This window comes from Myotis davidii, unplaced genomic scaffold (assembly GCF_000327345.1).
Source record: "Myotis davidii unplaced genomic scaffold, ASM32734v1 scaffold1069, whole genome shotgun sequence".
Lineage (NCBI taxonomy): Eukaryota > Metazoa > Chordata > Mammalia > Chiroptera > Vespertilionidae > Myotis > Myotis davidii.
In genome coordinates this window covers 2,271,480-2,289,505 of record NW_006300018.1, presented here as the reverse complement: position 1 = coordinate 2,289,505, position 18,026 = coordinate 2,271,480, and the positions used below count along the sequence as shown (strand labels likewise).

At 37.0% G+C, this 18,026-nt stretch overlaps 1 protein-coding gene across 5 annotated transcripts in view; it reads right to left on the bottom strand.

The window, feature by feature from the left end:
* The window catches only part of NEMF (nuclear export mediator factor), a 74,825-nt gene that overhangs the window by 56,486 nt on the left and 313 nt on the right, over positions 1–18,026 (bottom strand). For 2 of the 5 annotated variants that reach the window (XM_006776087.2, XM_006776088.2), the window contains exons 2-8: positions 17,347–17,415; positions 17,116–17,218; positions 14,015–14,140; positions 3,915–4,063; positions 2,908–2,975; positions 1,973–2,059; positions 681–754 (exon numbers count right to left, since the gene is read on the bottom strand). In XM_006776087.2, coding sequence (XP_006776150.1) covers positions 681–754; positions 1,973–2,059; positions 2,908–2,975; positions 3,915–4,063; positions 14,015–14,140; positions 17,116–17,218; positions 17,347–17,415 — 676 coding nt within the window. The remainder of the gene's footprint in view (positions 1–680; positions 755–1,972; positions 2,060–2,907; positions 2,976–3,914; positions 4,064–14,014; positions 14,141–17,115; positions 17,219–17,346; positions 17,416–18,026) is intronic. The other 3 variants (XM_006776090.2, XM_006776091.2, XM_006776089.2) reach the window with 2 other exon arrangements.

Below are 18,026 nucleotides of genomic sequence, written 5' to 3'. Positions count from 1 at the left end.
TTTCTATACAAGGCAAAAAAGCAGAACAAAAAATTACAAATCAACAGCAATTAAAAAAAAACCCCACACGAAACAGCCCAGACTGGTTTGGCTCAGTGGATAGAGCCTCGGCCTGCTGACTGAAGAGTCCTGGGTTTGATTCCAATCAAGGGCATGTGCCTCGGGGCAGGCTCAATCCCTGGCACTTGCCGGAGGCAACCAATGATGTGTCTCTCTCACAACAATGCTTCTGCCCCCTCCCCCCTCCACTTTCTCTAAAAATCAATGGAAAAATATCTTCGGGTGAGGCTTAAAAAAAAACCCCACCAAAACAACAACTACCCTAGCCCTGGCCAGATGGCTCATGTCCTATGCACCAAAAGGTTGCCAGTTTGATTTCTAGCCAGGACATATGCCTAGGATGCAGGCTCAATACCCAGTCAGTACACATATGGAAGGCAGCTGATCAATGTTTATCTTTCCACTTCCCTCTCTCTCTAAAATCAATGAAAGCATATCCTTGGGTGAGGATAAAAAGAAAACTGAAAACAAAAATCTACCCTAGAATAAGCATATTACTAATGTTGAATTTCTAAACTAAAACAAAAAATGTACATATGTTGATCTTTAGTGAACATTTAAATTCTAAAAATATAAATAATAAAGCCACTATAATATATAAGTATATGTGCTGCTGCTACCTTTCCTCTGAAGTTGGACGTTGTTTTCATATAGTCTTCTGCTTTCTGCAGACAAACAAGTACTTTTTCAATATCTAAGGAGAATAAAAAAAGGAAAGGAGTGGTAATCAAGATGCAATTAACTATTATTAAACAACTATGCAGAAAACAGGACAGTGCTTATAAGAGTGTTTAAGAAAATTAAATAGTTATTTCATGTTTGTTATCAGCATATGTAAATAAGGATGTTTTGGCCAGCCTGTTATCCCAATAGCTTTTATTAATTCCATCTTGCCCCTCATAATCTGAAAGGCACTTTGTTCATATACTAAGTTCCCATATATATTTGGGCCTGTTTCTAAATTCTTTGTATTTCCTCTAATTTTTTTATTATCCTAATCTGGCAGGTAAATTAGGTTCCCTTAAATCAGGGTGGGGAAACATCTGGCCCTGCCAAGGAAACCACAGGCAGAACTCGAAATTCAATAAATCTAGGAGTATTTTTCATAGCAACATAATTTTTAAGTTGATAATTCTGAATCGCCCTCAAATGATATTATAAATATCCAAATGGCCCTTGGCAGAAAAAAGGTTCCCCACCTTTGCCTTAAATAGTTATGAGAGCCTAATGTATATAGCCACACTAGCGTACTTACAGAATTAAATGCATGAATGCTGATATTTCTAGACACACTCCAGCTTGAGTCTGAAGGTGAATAATTCAACTCCTTCAAGCCTTGTACCAAAGACTATCTCAACATCAGTTACCACTTTTACAATTTAGGGGAAGAGTCCTGGCCAGTGTGGTTCAGTTAGTAGGAGCAGCAGCCCATATAACAAAAGGTCCTGGGTTCAATTCCTGGTCAGGGCACATGCCTAAGTTGTAGGTTCCATCCCAGCCCTAGTCAAGCGCGTTTGGGAGGCAGCTGATTGATGTTCCTCTCTCCCATCAATGTTTCTCTCAAACTCTTTCTTGCTCTCTCCCTCCCTCCCTTCCCACACTCTCCCTCTCTGTAAAAATCACTAAAAATGTCCTCTGATAGGATTAAAAAAATTTTAGGGGAGAGAAGGAGAATATAATAAAGTTGAAAGGCAATAAGGTAGGTCAAGAGATTACCCTACACATTAACAGGGAAAAAGAGCCACTTTAGAGTAGGAAGCCAGGAATACCACATGGATAGAACACTCACAAGTCAAATGTTTTTAAGTCTAGAACTATACTTACTCACTACTTCCCCAGAAATAATTTTCATAGTTTTAAAAAAGGAAATAAATAAACATGGACGAACAAAACTTGTGCCATGCAGACATACCCTTACTTTCAAATTTTTCATCCACTTTGACATTGCCAGAGAATCCATTTTCAATAAGACAATGTTCAATGAGAGCTGATCCATAGGCTATAATAACAGAGGGTATTATTTTTAGCATTTGCCTATAAAATTTAACATCAAAATATAATACAAATTTATGTTCAAAATAAATGATCTACTCAATAACAGTAGCCAGGGAAAATAACAATTAGTTTACTTATTTTGAAATGCTATTAGAAATGACAATTCAAGTACTTAATTAAAATTTGAGACTACAATAAAACTGTAAAAGCCAGTGCAAAAGTTATAGGAATTTAATGAAACTTAGCCACTTATAAAAAAGATTATAAACTAGGAATGCAAGGTTGGTTGAGCATCCAAAGAGTGGTTAATGTAATATACTCCATTAATAAAGAAAAAAATTCCTTATTGTAGGAATAAGTGATGATTTTCTCAAGCATAAAAATTATTGGATTTTCTTTACCCTGATTATCAAAAGTACCAGACATCCTGGGATACCCTGAGCCCCATTAATAATAATAATAATAAAAAAAACCTAAGTGGATATTAAACTGAAGATTCATATTGGGAAAAGAAAAGATTTCTTAAAATACTATAGCTATCATTAGTATTTAGGAGTTTTTTTCATAGCAACATAATTTAGCAACATAATGTTATAGCTAAATAACATACTCTATTAGTTAACTATATTACTTTTAAATAAAATCTAACAGATAAAGGTCAAACTTCATGTGGTATGACAAATTTATCTTTCTTTAAAAATAAACTCTATTTACTCAAAAGATCATTTTAAACTCCTTTCTAAAGTTACCAAGAAGTTCTAATTTTCTACTAGAACTATAAAAGGCTTAAGTAAATTCCTGAAAACTATACTATCTTGCAAACATTTCATTGCTCTATGTAGGATTACTCACGAAGTAATGGGTTAAGAACTCTCTTTAGTAGTTCACCCTTAGGTGCCCTGGTTATTATTTCAGTCAGTCTGTAAAACAAAATTGACAAACCTCTTACTATCTTATATTTAATAATCCCTACAGCAATATTTATACTCATAATGCCACATCAATTCACCTGATCTTCAAATATTCTAAAATATAAGAGGAACTAGTTCATTTTGTAGGTAAGAAAATGTAGGGTCATAAAATTAATTTATTTGAGGTTAGTATACAGCAGACTGGGACCTAAAACCAGGTTTTCTAAGAAAAATCAATACTTTTTTAACACAGTCATATTGCATATCATCAGTGTGCCCATATATGATATGAAAGACACTTTTTATATAACAATTAAATGTTGTTGGTGAAGCCTGGAGATATATCTTAAAACCTGAAATGGCTTTATCTAATTAAACATTTAATAAGAACTCAGGATGCTTGTGGGCCTTTGAAGGCATCAGATTAGCAGTGAACTTGCTAGAAATGTAAAATTCTGAGCCCCACACCAGATTTACTGACTCAGAAATCTGGTTTATCAGGCTCTCCAGGTGATTCCAATGCATGCTAAACTTTGCGAAACACTGTTATAGCCTATTGGGCAGCAAAGCCTTCAGCCAGAAGAGTACAGCTACAATTAGCACCATATATTACCCTGCTCCCTTTTCTTAGCTAAATCAGAATTTCTATATCTTTTTGTACTCTGCCCAAGATATCCATCTATCTTCTCACAGAATAGCTGATAAATCCCCTCACTTTCCCAAGAAATAATAAACATCTGAAATAACACCAAATTTAGACTAAAAAGATACATTTGCTACTCTCAAATAAGGCTTAATTGCTTACATACACATTTATGCAGTTCAAGCAGTCCATATTAGTTTTTTTATGCAAATAAAATATCTTATGTCAGCTCTTTATATTCTTACATATGGCCTATTTTACCTTTTAATACAATATGGAATGAGTTTATAAACAAAACATGTTACCTTTCCAAGGTAAGCAAAGGTTCAACAGCTCTAGCATGATCAACAGGATAGCGTTCACGAACAGCAAATTTAACTTCATCTGACTCATCAGTTCGAAATCTTAGGATATTTAAAATTAGATATTCATAATCTGTAAGAACAATGTTCCCCTATAATAAAATAAAATATAATTTAATGCTTATCCCATATCATTTTTGAAGCTTAAAAACTAGAAAGAAAATGTAGGCTCTTAAAAACCTCATCAAGGCTCCAGAAATGAAATTACAGAAAGCATTTGACCTTGATGACCACCAGCTGAACTTACTGCTGTACTTTCATGAGACAAGTCTACAAACACTGTATCTTATTATGAAAAACAAAACAGATATATATTTCAGAAGCCAAGCAATATCACAGATATTGCTGATTCAGTCCCAGGCCACTGCAATAAAGTATCACAATAAAGTGAGTTGTAATTTTTTTTGCTGGTGGAAGGTCTTGCTTTCAAGTTGCAAAAATCTTAACGTAACATGGGTGAAGTCAAAGTGTCATAAAGCAAGGAGCAATAAAATGAGGTATGCTTATATATTTTCACCTGCACTGTGTCTTTTTAAAAATTTTTATTGATTTTTTAGAGAGAGGAAGGGGGAGAGAGAAGATAAGACACACTCATGTGAGAGTGAAACATGATCGGCTGCCTCCCACATGCGCCCCAATCGGGGATCGAACCCCCAAAGTGTGCACGTGCCCTGACCTAAATCGAACCAGCCACCTTTTGGTGTCCAGGATGACCCTCCAACCAACTGAGCTATGTCAGCCAGGGCGCATTATGTCTTTTAATAGCAGTAGTTACGTGGTAATAAAGACAGTGATACCCATCGTATAAGTAATTCCACAATTGATAATGTTGCCTAATGTAATAACTCAATAAAACAAAAAACTATACACTTAAAGCTATTCACTGCAGTGATTTACAATAAAAAAAAAAAGAAACAACCTAAATGTAAATATTGGGAAAACTGTTAAATAAATAAATTATGATATACAACATAAGCTGTTAACTTATGAAGACTGTAAAAAAAAAGTAGAAAATTGTTTATACTGTCAGATAAATAGCAAGACAAAAAATTTCTGTATCTTAGGAAGTAGAAGGCAAATATAGAGAAAAATGATAATATTTACTAAAGAGTTAAGGTTTAAAAGACTTTTTAAAATTTAATATTGTTACATAATCTTTTCAACCAAATGAACCGAATGGAAATAAAACTGCCCAAAGAATACAACCTTTCAAATTGATTACTGTGAAGACAGGTGTTATTGCATAATTAAAATAGTCACAAATGCCTTAGCAACTACTTAGAAGTTGGTCATAGAAGATGGTAAAGTGGCCCCAATCTCTTGAGGAATGAGTTTGCAAGATAAATGGCTTCAGTAGATGGGAACACCATTCACTTGAGAGAAAGATAACCAGAAGTTGTTACTAGGTGGTAAGAGAGTATATGCACCTACTGCTAAAGGATCTGACTTCAAAGCAACCATGCATGTAAATTTTTAAACACTTATTTAACTTAACCGTTTGGCTGCTGACAAATTTTTTCGGACATATGCTAAAACTGCGGCACTAATTGCACATGTATGGGAAAAAATGTAAAACACTTTTCATACAATAAAGTCACTTGTATTGCTTTGCAACAACAAAAATTAAAAAATACCAATTGTTTACATAAATTTGTTTTAAATAAGAAGAGCGCGATAGCGCTCCTTAGCAGTCAAACGGTTAAAGAACAAAAAATTAACTGGAGAAGGAAAGCAGAGAGCTGGAATAGAAGTCCATATAATGCAGTGATGGCGAACCTATGACACGCGTGTCAGAGGTGACACACGAACTCATTTTTTTGGTTGATTTTTCTTTGTTAAATGGCATTTAAATATATAAAATAAATATCAAAAATATAAGTCTTTGTTTTACTATGGTTGCAAATATCAAAAAATTTCTACATGTGACACGGCACCAGAGTTAAGTTAGGGTTTTTCAAAATGCTGACATGCCGAGCTCAAAAGGTTCGCCATCACTGATATAGTGTCTTGTTCAGGAAGATGTGACTTGAAAAACAGATCTTGCTATAGAGCCTGGCACATAGAAGGTGGGCACAATACTAGTAAATGTCTACTGAATCAAACTGTGCAGTTACCCAGAACACCTGAAAGATTCCAGGAAGGCAGTTACCTCCCTGAAAAGGCTTTCCTTAAACCAAGGTTTCCCAAAAGTATTCTGTAAGATGGCTCTCCCTATTCCCATTAAAAAAAAAAAAAAAAAAAGAATTCTGTGATCAAGTAAGCTTTGGGAATTCTACATAACATATCTTTCTCCAGGAAATGTACATATCACATTATCATATTAAAGAAATTAATAAGTCTTAGAGTTAAATTTTTACCTTATTCTCAAAGTTCCTCAAATTTTTATGACTATGGGACTCATTTTTCTAGGCACACCTATTATTTTATGGAAGTGGTATGCAAGGACATATTTTGGGAAATACTACGCTTGACTCTGATGTACACAATAAAGTACTTTCTGATCTTAACTTACTTTCTCTAGAGCCTTTCCTAATGAAACTTCTTATTACAAATTAATAAACTGGTCCTATCTGGTTTGGCTCAATAGATAGAGCCAAAGTCCCGGGTTTGAGTCCAGTCAAGGGCATGCACTTCAGCTGTAGGCTCAATCCCTGGCCCTGGTCAAGGTATGTGCAGGAGGCAATCAATCAATGTGTCTCTCTCACATCTCTCCCCCTTCCTTCCACTCTCTCTAAAAATCAATGGAAAAATATCTTTAGGTGAGGATTAACAAAGAAATATACAAAACAACAAAAGACAAATTAATAAACCGACTTTCTTAAATGAGTTTGAGTAACAATAGCCTCTTTATCCAAAGCCTGGTCAATTCTAGATAAACGACACATCAAAATCTTTGACATAAAACTTTGAAGATCAAACCCTGGTATAGACAGAGGAAAGAGCAATCTTCAGGATCTATTCTAAGCATCATCAACCAACCTACATCTCTTGATATCACAGTGACTATGAAAATTCCCAAGCACGTAACTATCATATATAAATCCTTAATATCTATTCCAAACTCATCACTAACTGGACCTCTGGAACCTAGACTGTATGCATGCCAATTGCTCAGAAAATTCAAAATAGAAAGATCCTAAATGCCATGGGGTATCCTGAATTCGATCCTGGAACAGAAAAAGGTCATGAGTAGAAAAACTGGTGAAATCCAAACAAAGTTTACAGTGTAATTAATAGTAATGTACCAATGTTAATTTCTTAGTTTTGACAAATGAACCATGGTTATGTAAGATGTTAACATTAAGAAAAACTAGGCAAAAGGTATATAGGAATTTTCTGTATTATTTTTGCAACTTTTCTACAAATCTGTAATTATTACAAGATAAAAAGGTTTAGATTTTTAAAATAATAAAGATTACACAAATTCACTCATACTATTCAAAGAATTTTTAGGTATCATTAAGTGCTAAGTTTAAACTGAAACAGGAAAAACCCCCCAGAAAGGTCCATGTATGATATATAAGCCTTATCCTAGACTGCAAGCATGGAGTAGTCCCCCCTTATCCACAGGGAATAAGTTCCAAGACCCTTTGTAGATGACTGAAACTTTGGATTCTAATTTACTATGTGCCCCCCTACCCAAACACATACCTTTATAAAGTAAGGTAGGGAACCTTTTTTTCTGTCAAGGGCCATTTGGATATTTATCATTTGAGCGCCATACAAAATCATCAACTTAAAAATTAGCCTGCTGTATGTGGTCGAACATTTAATTAACTCTCCCCTAATGCGTTGGCAGGGCCAGACCAAATGATTTTGTGGGCCGTGCCGGGGCCTGTGGGACTGGACGTTCCACACCCCTGATTAAAGGAAGCACTTTTAAGACCTCTCTTTGGCATATTTGAATTGTCAGCATCACTGCTATTATGCTTTGGGGTTGTTATTAAATAAAATACGATACTTGAATACAAGCACTGAGATACAGGACAGTCAATCTGATAACAGAGATGGCTACATATACAGCACAGATACTTGTATGTGCCCCGCCAGCACGGCCAAGGGTGAACCTGAGTCCGGGCGGCTGAAAGGCTTAGAAAAGACAGACAAGAGAATGAAAGCTGGGTCTCGGTAGGACGCTGTTTCTCTGGGAGACAGCGACAATGCCCACAAGCTATGTCTTTATTTTATAGCAGATGCCACGAGGCAGGGTAAGGGCGTCGTGATCACAAGATGTTTACAATGCTACTCAACTGCATGCACCTGAACTCTACCAAGTCTACATCACTCAGGCACGTGGGGCCACGTGTTCGGACCATAGGTTCAAGCTTACAACTACAGCTGTTGGCTATCATTGTGCTGAGAAGGCCCTGCCCTCTGAGCTGGGACTTGCATGTGGCAATGAGAGGACTGTGCCCTCTTATCAGTCCAAGGCTTGAACCTGTCCAAAACACTGTAGGTGCTCCCCACACTTGGAATAAAGCAATGATTCACATTGGCAGGGGAGATTGCCAGAATGGGAAGGCACACAAGATTTCATCATGCTACTCAGAATGGTATGCAATTTAAAACTTATGAATTATTTCTGGAATTTTCCATTTAATATTTTTTGACCATGGTTGACTAGGGTTAACTGAAACCAAGGAATACAAAACCACAGATAAGGGGTAATAAGTGTATTGACCTAAACCTAAGGCATGCCTGCAATTAAATTCTAGAGATGTTAACCCTCAAATGAAAATTTTTTTTATTTTCTTTTGTTGGGGGAGTGGGGCAAGGCAGAGAAAGAGGACCATAAATAGGACACTAGATATGTTACATTAGTATGAGGAATTTATTTGAAATAGGAGTAGTTAAACCTCCCATTTAAAAAAATATATATTTATTTTTAAAATATTTTAAAATTGATTATGGAGAAAGGAAGGGAGAGGGAGAGAGAGAAACACTGATAGGCTGCCTCCTGCATGTCACCTACTGGGAATCGAACCCACAACCTGGGCATGTTACCTGACTGGAATCAAACCAGTGACCACTAAGTACATGGAACAATGCTCAACCAACTAAGCCATACCGGCCAGGGCAAAACCTTCAATTTTAATGCTACCTAATTCTCTATATACTGAGAATATATTCATGAACTATTACTAGATAATCCCAACCACTGTCCTACTGAGAAATAGAGAAACTGAATAAAATACACAAAGCATGCCTTTTAAGAAATAAAAAAAATAGCCCTAACCGGTTTGGCTCAGTGGACAGAGCATCAGCCTGCGGACTCAAGGGTCCCAGGTTTGATTCCGGTCAAGGGCATGTACTTTGGTTGCGAGCATATACCCAGTAGGGGGTGTGCAGGAGGCAGCTGATCGATGTTTCTCTCTCATCGATGTTTCTAACTCTCTATCCCTCTCCCTTTCTCTCTGTAAAAAATCAATAAAATATATTAAAAAAAAGAAATAAAAAAAATGCTAACTGGGCAGGTAACATTTACAGGACCAAAATCTAGAAGAAAACTCAGAAAGGTGAGCCCCATACTTGGGGCTACTTTTCCCCTAGGATCATTTGTCTAAATTCTGATAGACTCACAGGACAACTAAGGGGAATAAAAATTGGAGTTCAGGGCCCAAGCAAAAAGTCTTGGGGGGATGGTGGTGAGGGGTAGACCTGATAAGTTCAGCTATGAGTAGTGAACTCAAAAGTATACATCCCAGAAGAAGGGGTAAACTGGAAATATACCAGCTTTCCTAGGGTCAACTTCTAATCAATTCAATTCCTAACTAAAGTAAGGTAATCTGGAATTGTGCCCTTAGCTAACTGTAAAAGGCAAACAAATATCATCTTTAAATGAAGACATCTTTCCAGGTCTCACAGTATATTTTTCCTACTCAATGCCTGCACACAATAAAATAACCAGGCATGTCAAGAAACAAGACAATGTAATTTAAATCAAAGGAACAACAGACCATAAAAACAGGTAATCAAAACTCATAGCTACAGACAACAAAATGGTGGTTACCAAAGGGGAAAGAGGGTAGGAGGAGGGCAAAGTGGGTAAAGGAGGTCAAATATATGGTAATGGAAGAAAACTAGACTTTGGATGGGAAGCACGAAATTGAGTACACAAATACTGAATTATAATCTTGTACACCTTAAAATTATATATTAGCCAACATTACCCAATAAACCTAAGTCATTTAGAGGTGTCAGATAATAGAGCAATTCCAAATGATACCAAACGATTCTTGCCTGATAGCAATAAATTAGTGAATTGGTAGACAAGTCAAAAGAAAATATGGCTGAATTTCCCAAAACTGATGAAAAATACCAAGTCAAAGATTCTAGAAGCAACATGAACCCCAGTAAGACAATTACAAAGAAAAACTCAACTAGACACATCACAACAAACTACTGAAAACCAAAACCAAAAAATTTTAAGGCTTCCAGATAAAAGGGCCAAATAACCTTCAAAGCAACAGTATGATTGACACTGATTTCAATAGAAACAATGGTTACCAGACAATATACTATTTTTGTAACTGTCAAAAATTTACCTCATTAATGGCAAAACTGGTTCTAAGAGAAATGTCTCAATTGCTTATGACAAATTACTAGACGTGAAATTCCTGAGTCAAAGGTTATGTACATAAACATTAAAAATCATCTTATATACTATCAAATAATCTTCTGCAAGTGTTCTTATCCATTTTTGTTCCTCTACATTTATGGTAATACTGGTTGTCAAACTTTCTAATTGTTTAATTACATACTAGAGGCCCAGTGCACAAAATTCATGCAGGGGATGGGGATTGGGGGGGAGCACACAGGGGTCCCTCAGCCCAGCCCATGTCTACTCACAGTCCGGGATCCCTGAAGGGATGTCCACCTGCTGGCTTAGGCCTGCTCCCCAGGGGATTGGGCCTAAGCTGACAATCACACATCCCTATGGCAGCCCAGGAGCCCTTGGGGGATGTCTGAGGAGGTGGGAGAGGCTCCAACCACCACTGCTGTGCTCACAGCCATCAGCTTGTGGCTGAGTGGAGCTCCCCCTGCGGGAGCACACTGGACCACTGACTCCTAACCGCTCACCTGCCTGCCTGCCTGATCGCTCCTAACCACTCTGCTTGCCTGATCACCCCTAACTGCTCTCCCCTGCTGGCCTGATTGGCCCTAACTGCTCTCCCCTGACGGCCTAATCGCCCCTAACCGCTCTGCCTGCCTGCCTGATCGCCCCTGCCTCTGCCTCAGCTCCTGCCACCGTGGCTTTGTCCAGAAGGATGTCTGGAAGATGTCCAGTCTATCTGGTCTAATTAGCATATTACCCTTTTATTAATATAGATTGGCTGAGAAAAAAGGAAGTATGAGGAAGGAGAAAAATATCCTGTTTTTTTATATTTCAGTAATTCATGAATTTAGGCATGTACTCATGCTTTTATATTTGTATTTATTCTTTTTTGAACTGTCTAATCAAGCGCTTTGCCTTTTTCCACTTAAGTGCTTTATGAAAATTGCATACATAGGGTCATGCACATCTTTTTATGGCACAAGTTAAAATATCTTTCCCCAGCCCTAGCTGGTTTGGCTCAATGAATAAAGGATTAGCCTGCGGACTGAAGGGTCCCAGGTTTGATTCCAGTCAAAGGCACATAGCTGGGTTGCAGCTCAATTCCCAGTTGGGGGCGTGCAGGAGGCAGCTGAGTGGTGAATCTCTCATCATTAATGTTTCTCTCTCTCTCTCCCTCTCCCTTCCTCTCTGAAATCAATAAAATTAAATATGTATATCTTTTCCCAGTTTTTCATCTTCCAATACAGTTCAGTGTTTTCTGCCTTATGCAGTTCTAGAATTAGTAGTCCTCTCTATTAGTACTTGTTTCCGGTGTTAGGTTTAGAAGTCTTTTTCATCCCAAATTCACCAATGTTAATCCATATTTTTACATAGTACTTCTATGGCTTCACTTTTTACATTGAAAAAATGTTTTTAAATCAATTGTGGTTTGGGTGAATGATGTTTGCACTCCTTCTAAGTGGCTAATAGCACTTTTCTGAATACTCTGTTGATACATCCTACACAAGTCTGCTAAACAGCATGAGAACATGACTTCTATGATTCCTTGTTTACATATGTATAGCATTTAAGAACACAAATTTATTCAAAGTTGTACAAAGCTGTGGAATTATTCATGTTGCTCTTCTAGGCATTAATATACAGAGAAAGCTTGCTGAAGTTTGGGACTCTGAATTATTAGTAATCTCTATGAATAATGCAACCCTACCTTGACATGGGACATATATACTTTTTTTAAAATATATTTTTATTGATTTCAGAGGAGAGGGAGAGAGAGATAGAAACATTAATGATGAGAGAGCTCACAACCCAGGCATGTGCCCTGACCGGGAACTGAACTGTGACCTCCTGGTTCATAAGTCAACACTCAATCATGGAGCCACGCCAGCTGGGTGGAACATACATACTTCTAAGAAAGACTTTATATAGAATTATTCGTAGAAGATGGCTGGTTTACTAGCTCCATGAAATGTTAGTTTTGGGTAGTAGAAAAGTGAGTAGTGATGATAGGATTCTTTGGCCTGTGGAAAGACCTGCAAGGTACTCACTTGATCACCTGTCATTTCCAGTTTTCTGAAACATAAAATTGTACCATGTATTTTTCTTTATTGCTTCTAACCCACTTCTCAGTAATTTCTGTCTTCTGAAATGGTCTCTCAGTTTTTGTGGGTTAACAATGTGTCTACTGATCTTTTTTCATGAGCAATTAGTCTTCCTTTCTGGTTGTTTTCTCTTTGTCTTCTGTGTTCTCTAGTTTTATTAAACTAGGTCTAATATTTCTATTCAGAGCCCCTATTTGCATTTTTAAAATTTTTTTCTATTGTTTTCAGAGAGAGGAAAAGGGAGAGAAACATCAATGATGAGAGAGTCAGTAATCGGCTGCCTCCTGCAAGCCCCACACTGGGAATGGAGCCCAAAACCCGTGCATGTGCCTAGACTGGAAATTGAACTCTGACCCCCCTAATTCATGGGTGGACGCTCAACTGCTGAGCCACACCAGCCAGACTATTTGCATTTTTTGCTCACCACTCCATAGGAGCATGACAAAGATCTTCCTTAAATTAGACTTATTTTCCTGAAGTTAGGTTTATAAAAATTAAACAATATTCTTGATATTATTTCAACTATATATCTCCTTCCTGTCATTCTAAAGAGTTGAAAATATTAATATCATACAAAGGAAACATAAGCGTGGTTAGGCCTTATGTTTCATCTCCAGTCCCAGCCCTGACAGTTGGGTTTTCTCTTTTTTTGTAATGAAAGTACCTAACTTAAGCTTTGGTTGCAAAGGCATCTATTTCAAAAAAGCATCCACTTCAAAGATGGCTACACATCCAGACACATGACTAAATCAAGAGCCAGGTCACCTTGCCTCACTGAGGAGCCTTTGTTTTAGAGACCTTGGTTGATTTTGATAACTGACCATTGAACCACTAGTTTTTTTCTCTTCCTACATTATAATTCCTCCTCTTATACATTTAAATTTTTGATGCATATAGAATTTATTTTGCTGTAAATGGCTCATAAAATAGTTCCAAGAAAGAATTTGGTGACTAGTGGAATAAGTGAGAGGCAGGGAGCAAGAATGGTGAACACATCAGCATTCTTCCTCTTAGGACTGATGACACTATGAAAACATGGCAATGTCCCTGAGTCTCAACTGCTGTCTTATTTATGACACAACTATGTATTTTCTGATTGCATCACAGTAGTCCTGAAATGTAACAGATGATGTCCTCAATTCTCAGATCTTCATCTCCTACGTTCATAATGCCATTTTAAATGGCTGAGATCTGCCTAAATTCTAATCTTCAGTTAATAACTGGAAAACTGTATTTAACTTGTTTGGCATTTATTATCCTAATGTATCAATAATAGCCTTTGATACAGAAAAAATGTTTCCCCGCCGTTTTACAGCACTAATATATGAATAATTAACAATATAATGATGAATTCTCCCTCTCCCAATGCCCCAAATTTAACTTACCCTATCATAGAGTTCAATGATTAAGTGATATGCAGCTTCATCACTTCCAAATTGAAAATCTACAATTCTATCCACACCAAGCTGTTTTGCACTGACTAATCTCCGACTCTTCAAATGTTTTCGGCACTAGTAAGAAACAGAAGAAAAATGCATTTATACTAGTATAGTTAATTCCTAATCATTTGGTATTGGATTATAAATATGTTTTTTTCTTTCCATTAGCATCAGGAATACTTTTAAAGTTGCAAATAAAACAATATAAAATAAAAGCTTGCAGGTAATAAGAGGGAAAACATTTTGGTTTAGACAACTCTAAATGCTAACTCTGAAACAGTATTTTATATTCAATATTTAAGTAGATAATAATAGGCCCATAGTGAAATTTACTTGTTGTTTTATACCACTGCCAAATCCCTTGTTCTCAACCTGATGACTTCACTCAAAACCATAACCTTTTCGTTTTTAAAGAGAGGAAGAGTGGGGGAGAGACGAGAGAGAGAGAAACATTGATGTGAGAGAGGCACATTGATTGGTTGCTTCCTGCACTCACCCAACCACAATCGAACCTGCAACCTAGGTATATGCCCTTGACCAGAGTCGAACCCTGGACCCTTCAATCCTCAGGTAGACACTCTATCCACTGAGCCAAATCAGCTGGGGCAAAAACATTTTTTTTTTTAAAGTCTCTTTCTACTCCAATCTTTTAAGTATCCCAAATTTACTTTTGTGTGTTTGTGTTCAAAATTAATTAAGTTTCCATTAATCTTCCACTTCAAATACAAATTCTAAACCATGAGCTTATTGGTATTGTAGAAATTAGTCCTCCAACTTATGTCCAATTACCCGCTATTGCCACAAACTTTATTGATATAACCCAAGTAGAATCTTCTGGTACTATCTCCAAGCTTTTGCTCAACCTAGCTGAAATCCAAATATAATAACTCCTATTGATTATGAAATCTCCTTCCTCACATCCCTAGTCATAAAGTTATTGTTCTTATTAGCAATTAGAATAAAATTAGCATATTAAACCTGAATACAAATTACTTGATAAATACCATTTATTTTAGATTACTTGTACCATTGTTCAGTACAAATATTTAAGTACTAGAGGCCCGATGCACAATATTTGTGCAAGAGTAGGCCTTTAAGGCTGCAGCATCGTCCGGAAGGTCATGTGGACAGTCGTTACGCTGTTTGGCCGTTCGGTCAATTTACATATTATACTTTTATTATTATAGATATGGAGCAGAAATAAGACTACTCTGTAGCCCCTAAAAAAAAATCTTACAACTGTATCTGTGTGTGTGTGTGTGTGTGTATGTATATGTATATGTATATGTACACATACATATGTACCCACTCCCATTTTCTCTCCCACTCTTCCCCTAAAGATCAATGGGAAAAATATCCTCAGGTGAGGATTAAATAATTTTTAAAAAAAAGTAGAGTTAAAATGACCATAAAAGGCATCCTTGTGAGGAACAAAAGTTGGCACCATGGAATGGTGAAAAAGGGATTATTTATCATGAGTATGTGTGGACACAGAGTACATATGTAAATCCTGTTTTGTTTGCTTATTTTCTTATTAGCAGCTTGGTGAAAACAACCTTTCACCCACTGAGCAATAGCTGGCATCCCCAAATGTGAGAACTAGAGACAAACACTGTGATTTACCACGTACTGGACATGGCCCTGCCTGTATCATACAACAATAACAGCTCTTTAAGTTATCTATAAAGTGTTTAACATTGTCTGCTCCATTAGAGGGAATCTTTCTATACATTTAGCTTGACATGTACACCTAACTCAAAAATTCTAAGTTTTCTTAAAGTGTTTGAGGTCCCATTGATACTGTAGCTTAATTTGGGAATGTTTACACAATTATATCCTATTGCTTATTACATCATCTGCAAAACTAAATGTTCTTCATATCCACTGAGTTGTTAACTTAAATGAAATATGCATTACCCATCTACTTTTAAAAGTGCTACACAAACATAAAGTGGCATTACTAGTAAGGATAATCTCCAAAAGACCCATTTTGGACTATTAAATAAACTTTTAGGAATTTGATAATTTTATGACAGCCCTTGTGATCTGGGAAGCACTTACCTAACTTGCAATCCAAAACAGATTCTAAGTTGCTGGGGATAAGGCTCTTCTCTGTAAAGCCTCTAATGAAATAACACAATGCCAAAACAAATAAATTTCTGAAGGAAAGTGAGGAGGAGAGGAAGAAGGAAATTAATACATATGGATGCCTAATATGTGTCAGGCATTGTGTTAGATGCTTTACATGTTACTTCAATTCATCCTCACCAATAACCCCATGAGGGAGGTATTATCCATATTTCACATTCAAAGAAACTAAGTTCCAAGAGGTTAAATAACTTTTCCAAATTATAAAATGAGTGGCAAAACCATTAATTCAAAGTTAAGTATATCTGATTCGAATGAATACCTTTCCTCTGTGTCACATGAACTTTCAGTATATCTGTTATGTCAATAAGCAAATGAGTAACATGTCCACAATGCAGAATCCCAGTTTAATAGTACAAAGAAAAGCAAGGAGAAAAGTAAAAAAATATAATAATTGTTAACATACCAATGTCACCAAGTATTCCAACAAAATGCAGATTGATAGCTCAAAAGTGAGCTATGGAAGACAAGACTAGGAAAAGGCAGAGTGGGGAAGGTGAGGAACAGATCATGGAAAGCCAAGAACGCTAAGACATGGGATATTCAAAAATTAGGGAATCCTAAAACGTGAGGTAACTAATGAAAAAGATGCTTTCAAAAAAATTAATCTTGGTCCAATACAGAATTGTTGTGATACACGAAATAGATTTATAGTTAAGGGACGACAAGGCTGAACATTACAAAAGCTTGAACTTGAATACTGACTGTGGGAACAGAAAGATCTGGAGCACAATTGGGTGTGATGGGTAATAAGGAGAAGTGAGGAAACATCCACTTTATTCATTCCAGTGTCCATCAACTACTCTTACCTTTATTTTTATCTCTACTTTAAAACTTCAACTGCTAGTGACCAACCTCAGGGCCTTAAAATTTACTTTCAAGTATAAGTTAAAATTTACCTTCATGGCAAAACTAGACGGCATCATATTCTTAGGCCACTCAAATTCTGTTGTGTGAATTCGTATGCCAGATTCAAGTAAAAGTGTTGCTTTAAAGTCTGGTCTGTAGAAGAAAAAAGTCGATTTTTTCTTTAGAGCATTTGCCAATGCTAACTCAGTGAAACAGACTAAAAGTGCAGGTAAAAAAAAAAATCAATCTCATTTAATCACAGAAGATAAAACAAGCCTTACTTTTGAAGACGAATAAGATACGTCTTATTATCCACATCGTAAACATTGTTTACTCGCATTCCTAGCAAGCTGCAGAGAGAAAGGAAACAGGTAACAAATCACACTACCATCCAAAACATAAACCTTCCCACAATTTAATGCTGCCGGGGAAGCAGAGTCCACGGAAGAGGGGACTTCAGGAAACTCCGACTCGGAAGATACAGAGTCAACTAAGGAGCAAAGTCCGAAGGCCATCATGCTTTCAGTTCAAAACTTAAGTGTCACCAAGAACAAAAGTGGTCCATCAGTCCTGGGAACACCATACAGTGCCTTGTGACTTTGAAATGACCCAATGTTTTTTAGGAAAGGCAGTCTAGTCCACTTAATTTACTGCAAGAGAAAAAAAAAAATTAAAGGGGGGGGGGGGGAACAAGGCCCTGGGAAATATGACAAAGCTCACACAGCGAAGGAATAAAAAGCCAGGCTAGAGTCCAGATCTGTCACCTCGGCTGACGGCGAGGCTCCCTCTGTTCCGAGAGAAGAGTGTCCAAGGAAACGGGCCTCCAGCCTGGGAACCTCTGAAGCAAATGACTTACTCTGGCGTCTCGGCGTCCACCCGGCGTCTCGTTTTTTACTAAATGTTAGCTGCCCAGCCTAGACGACTGAGGCCGACGAAGCGAGGGCCGCGATGGCCGGACACC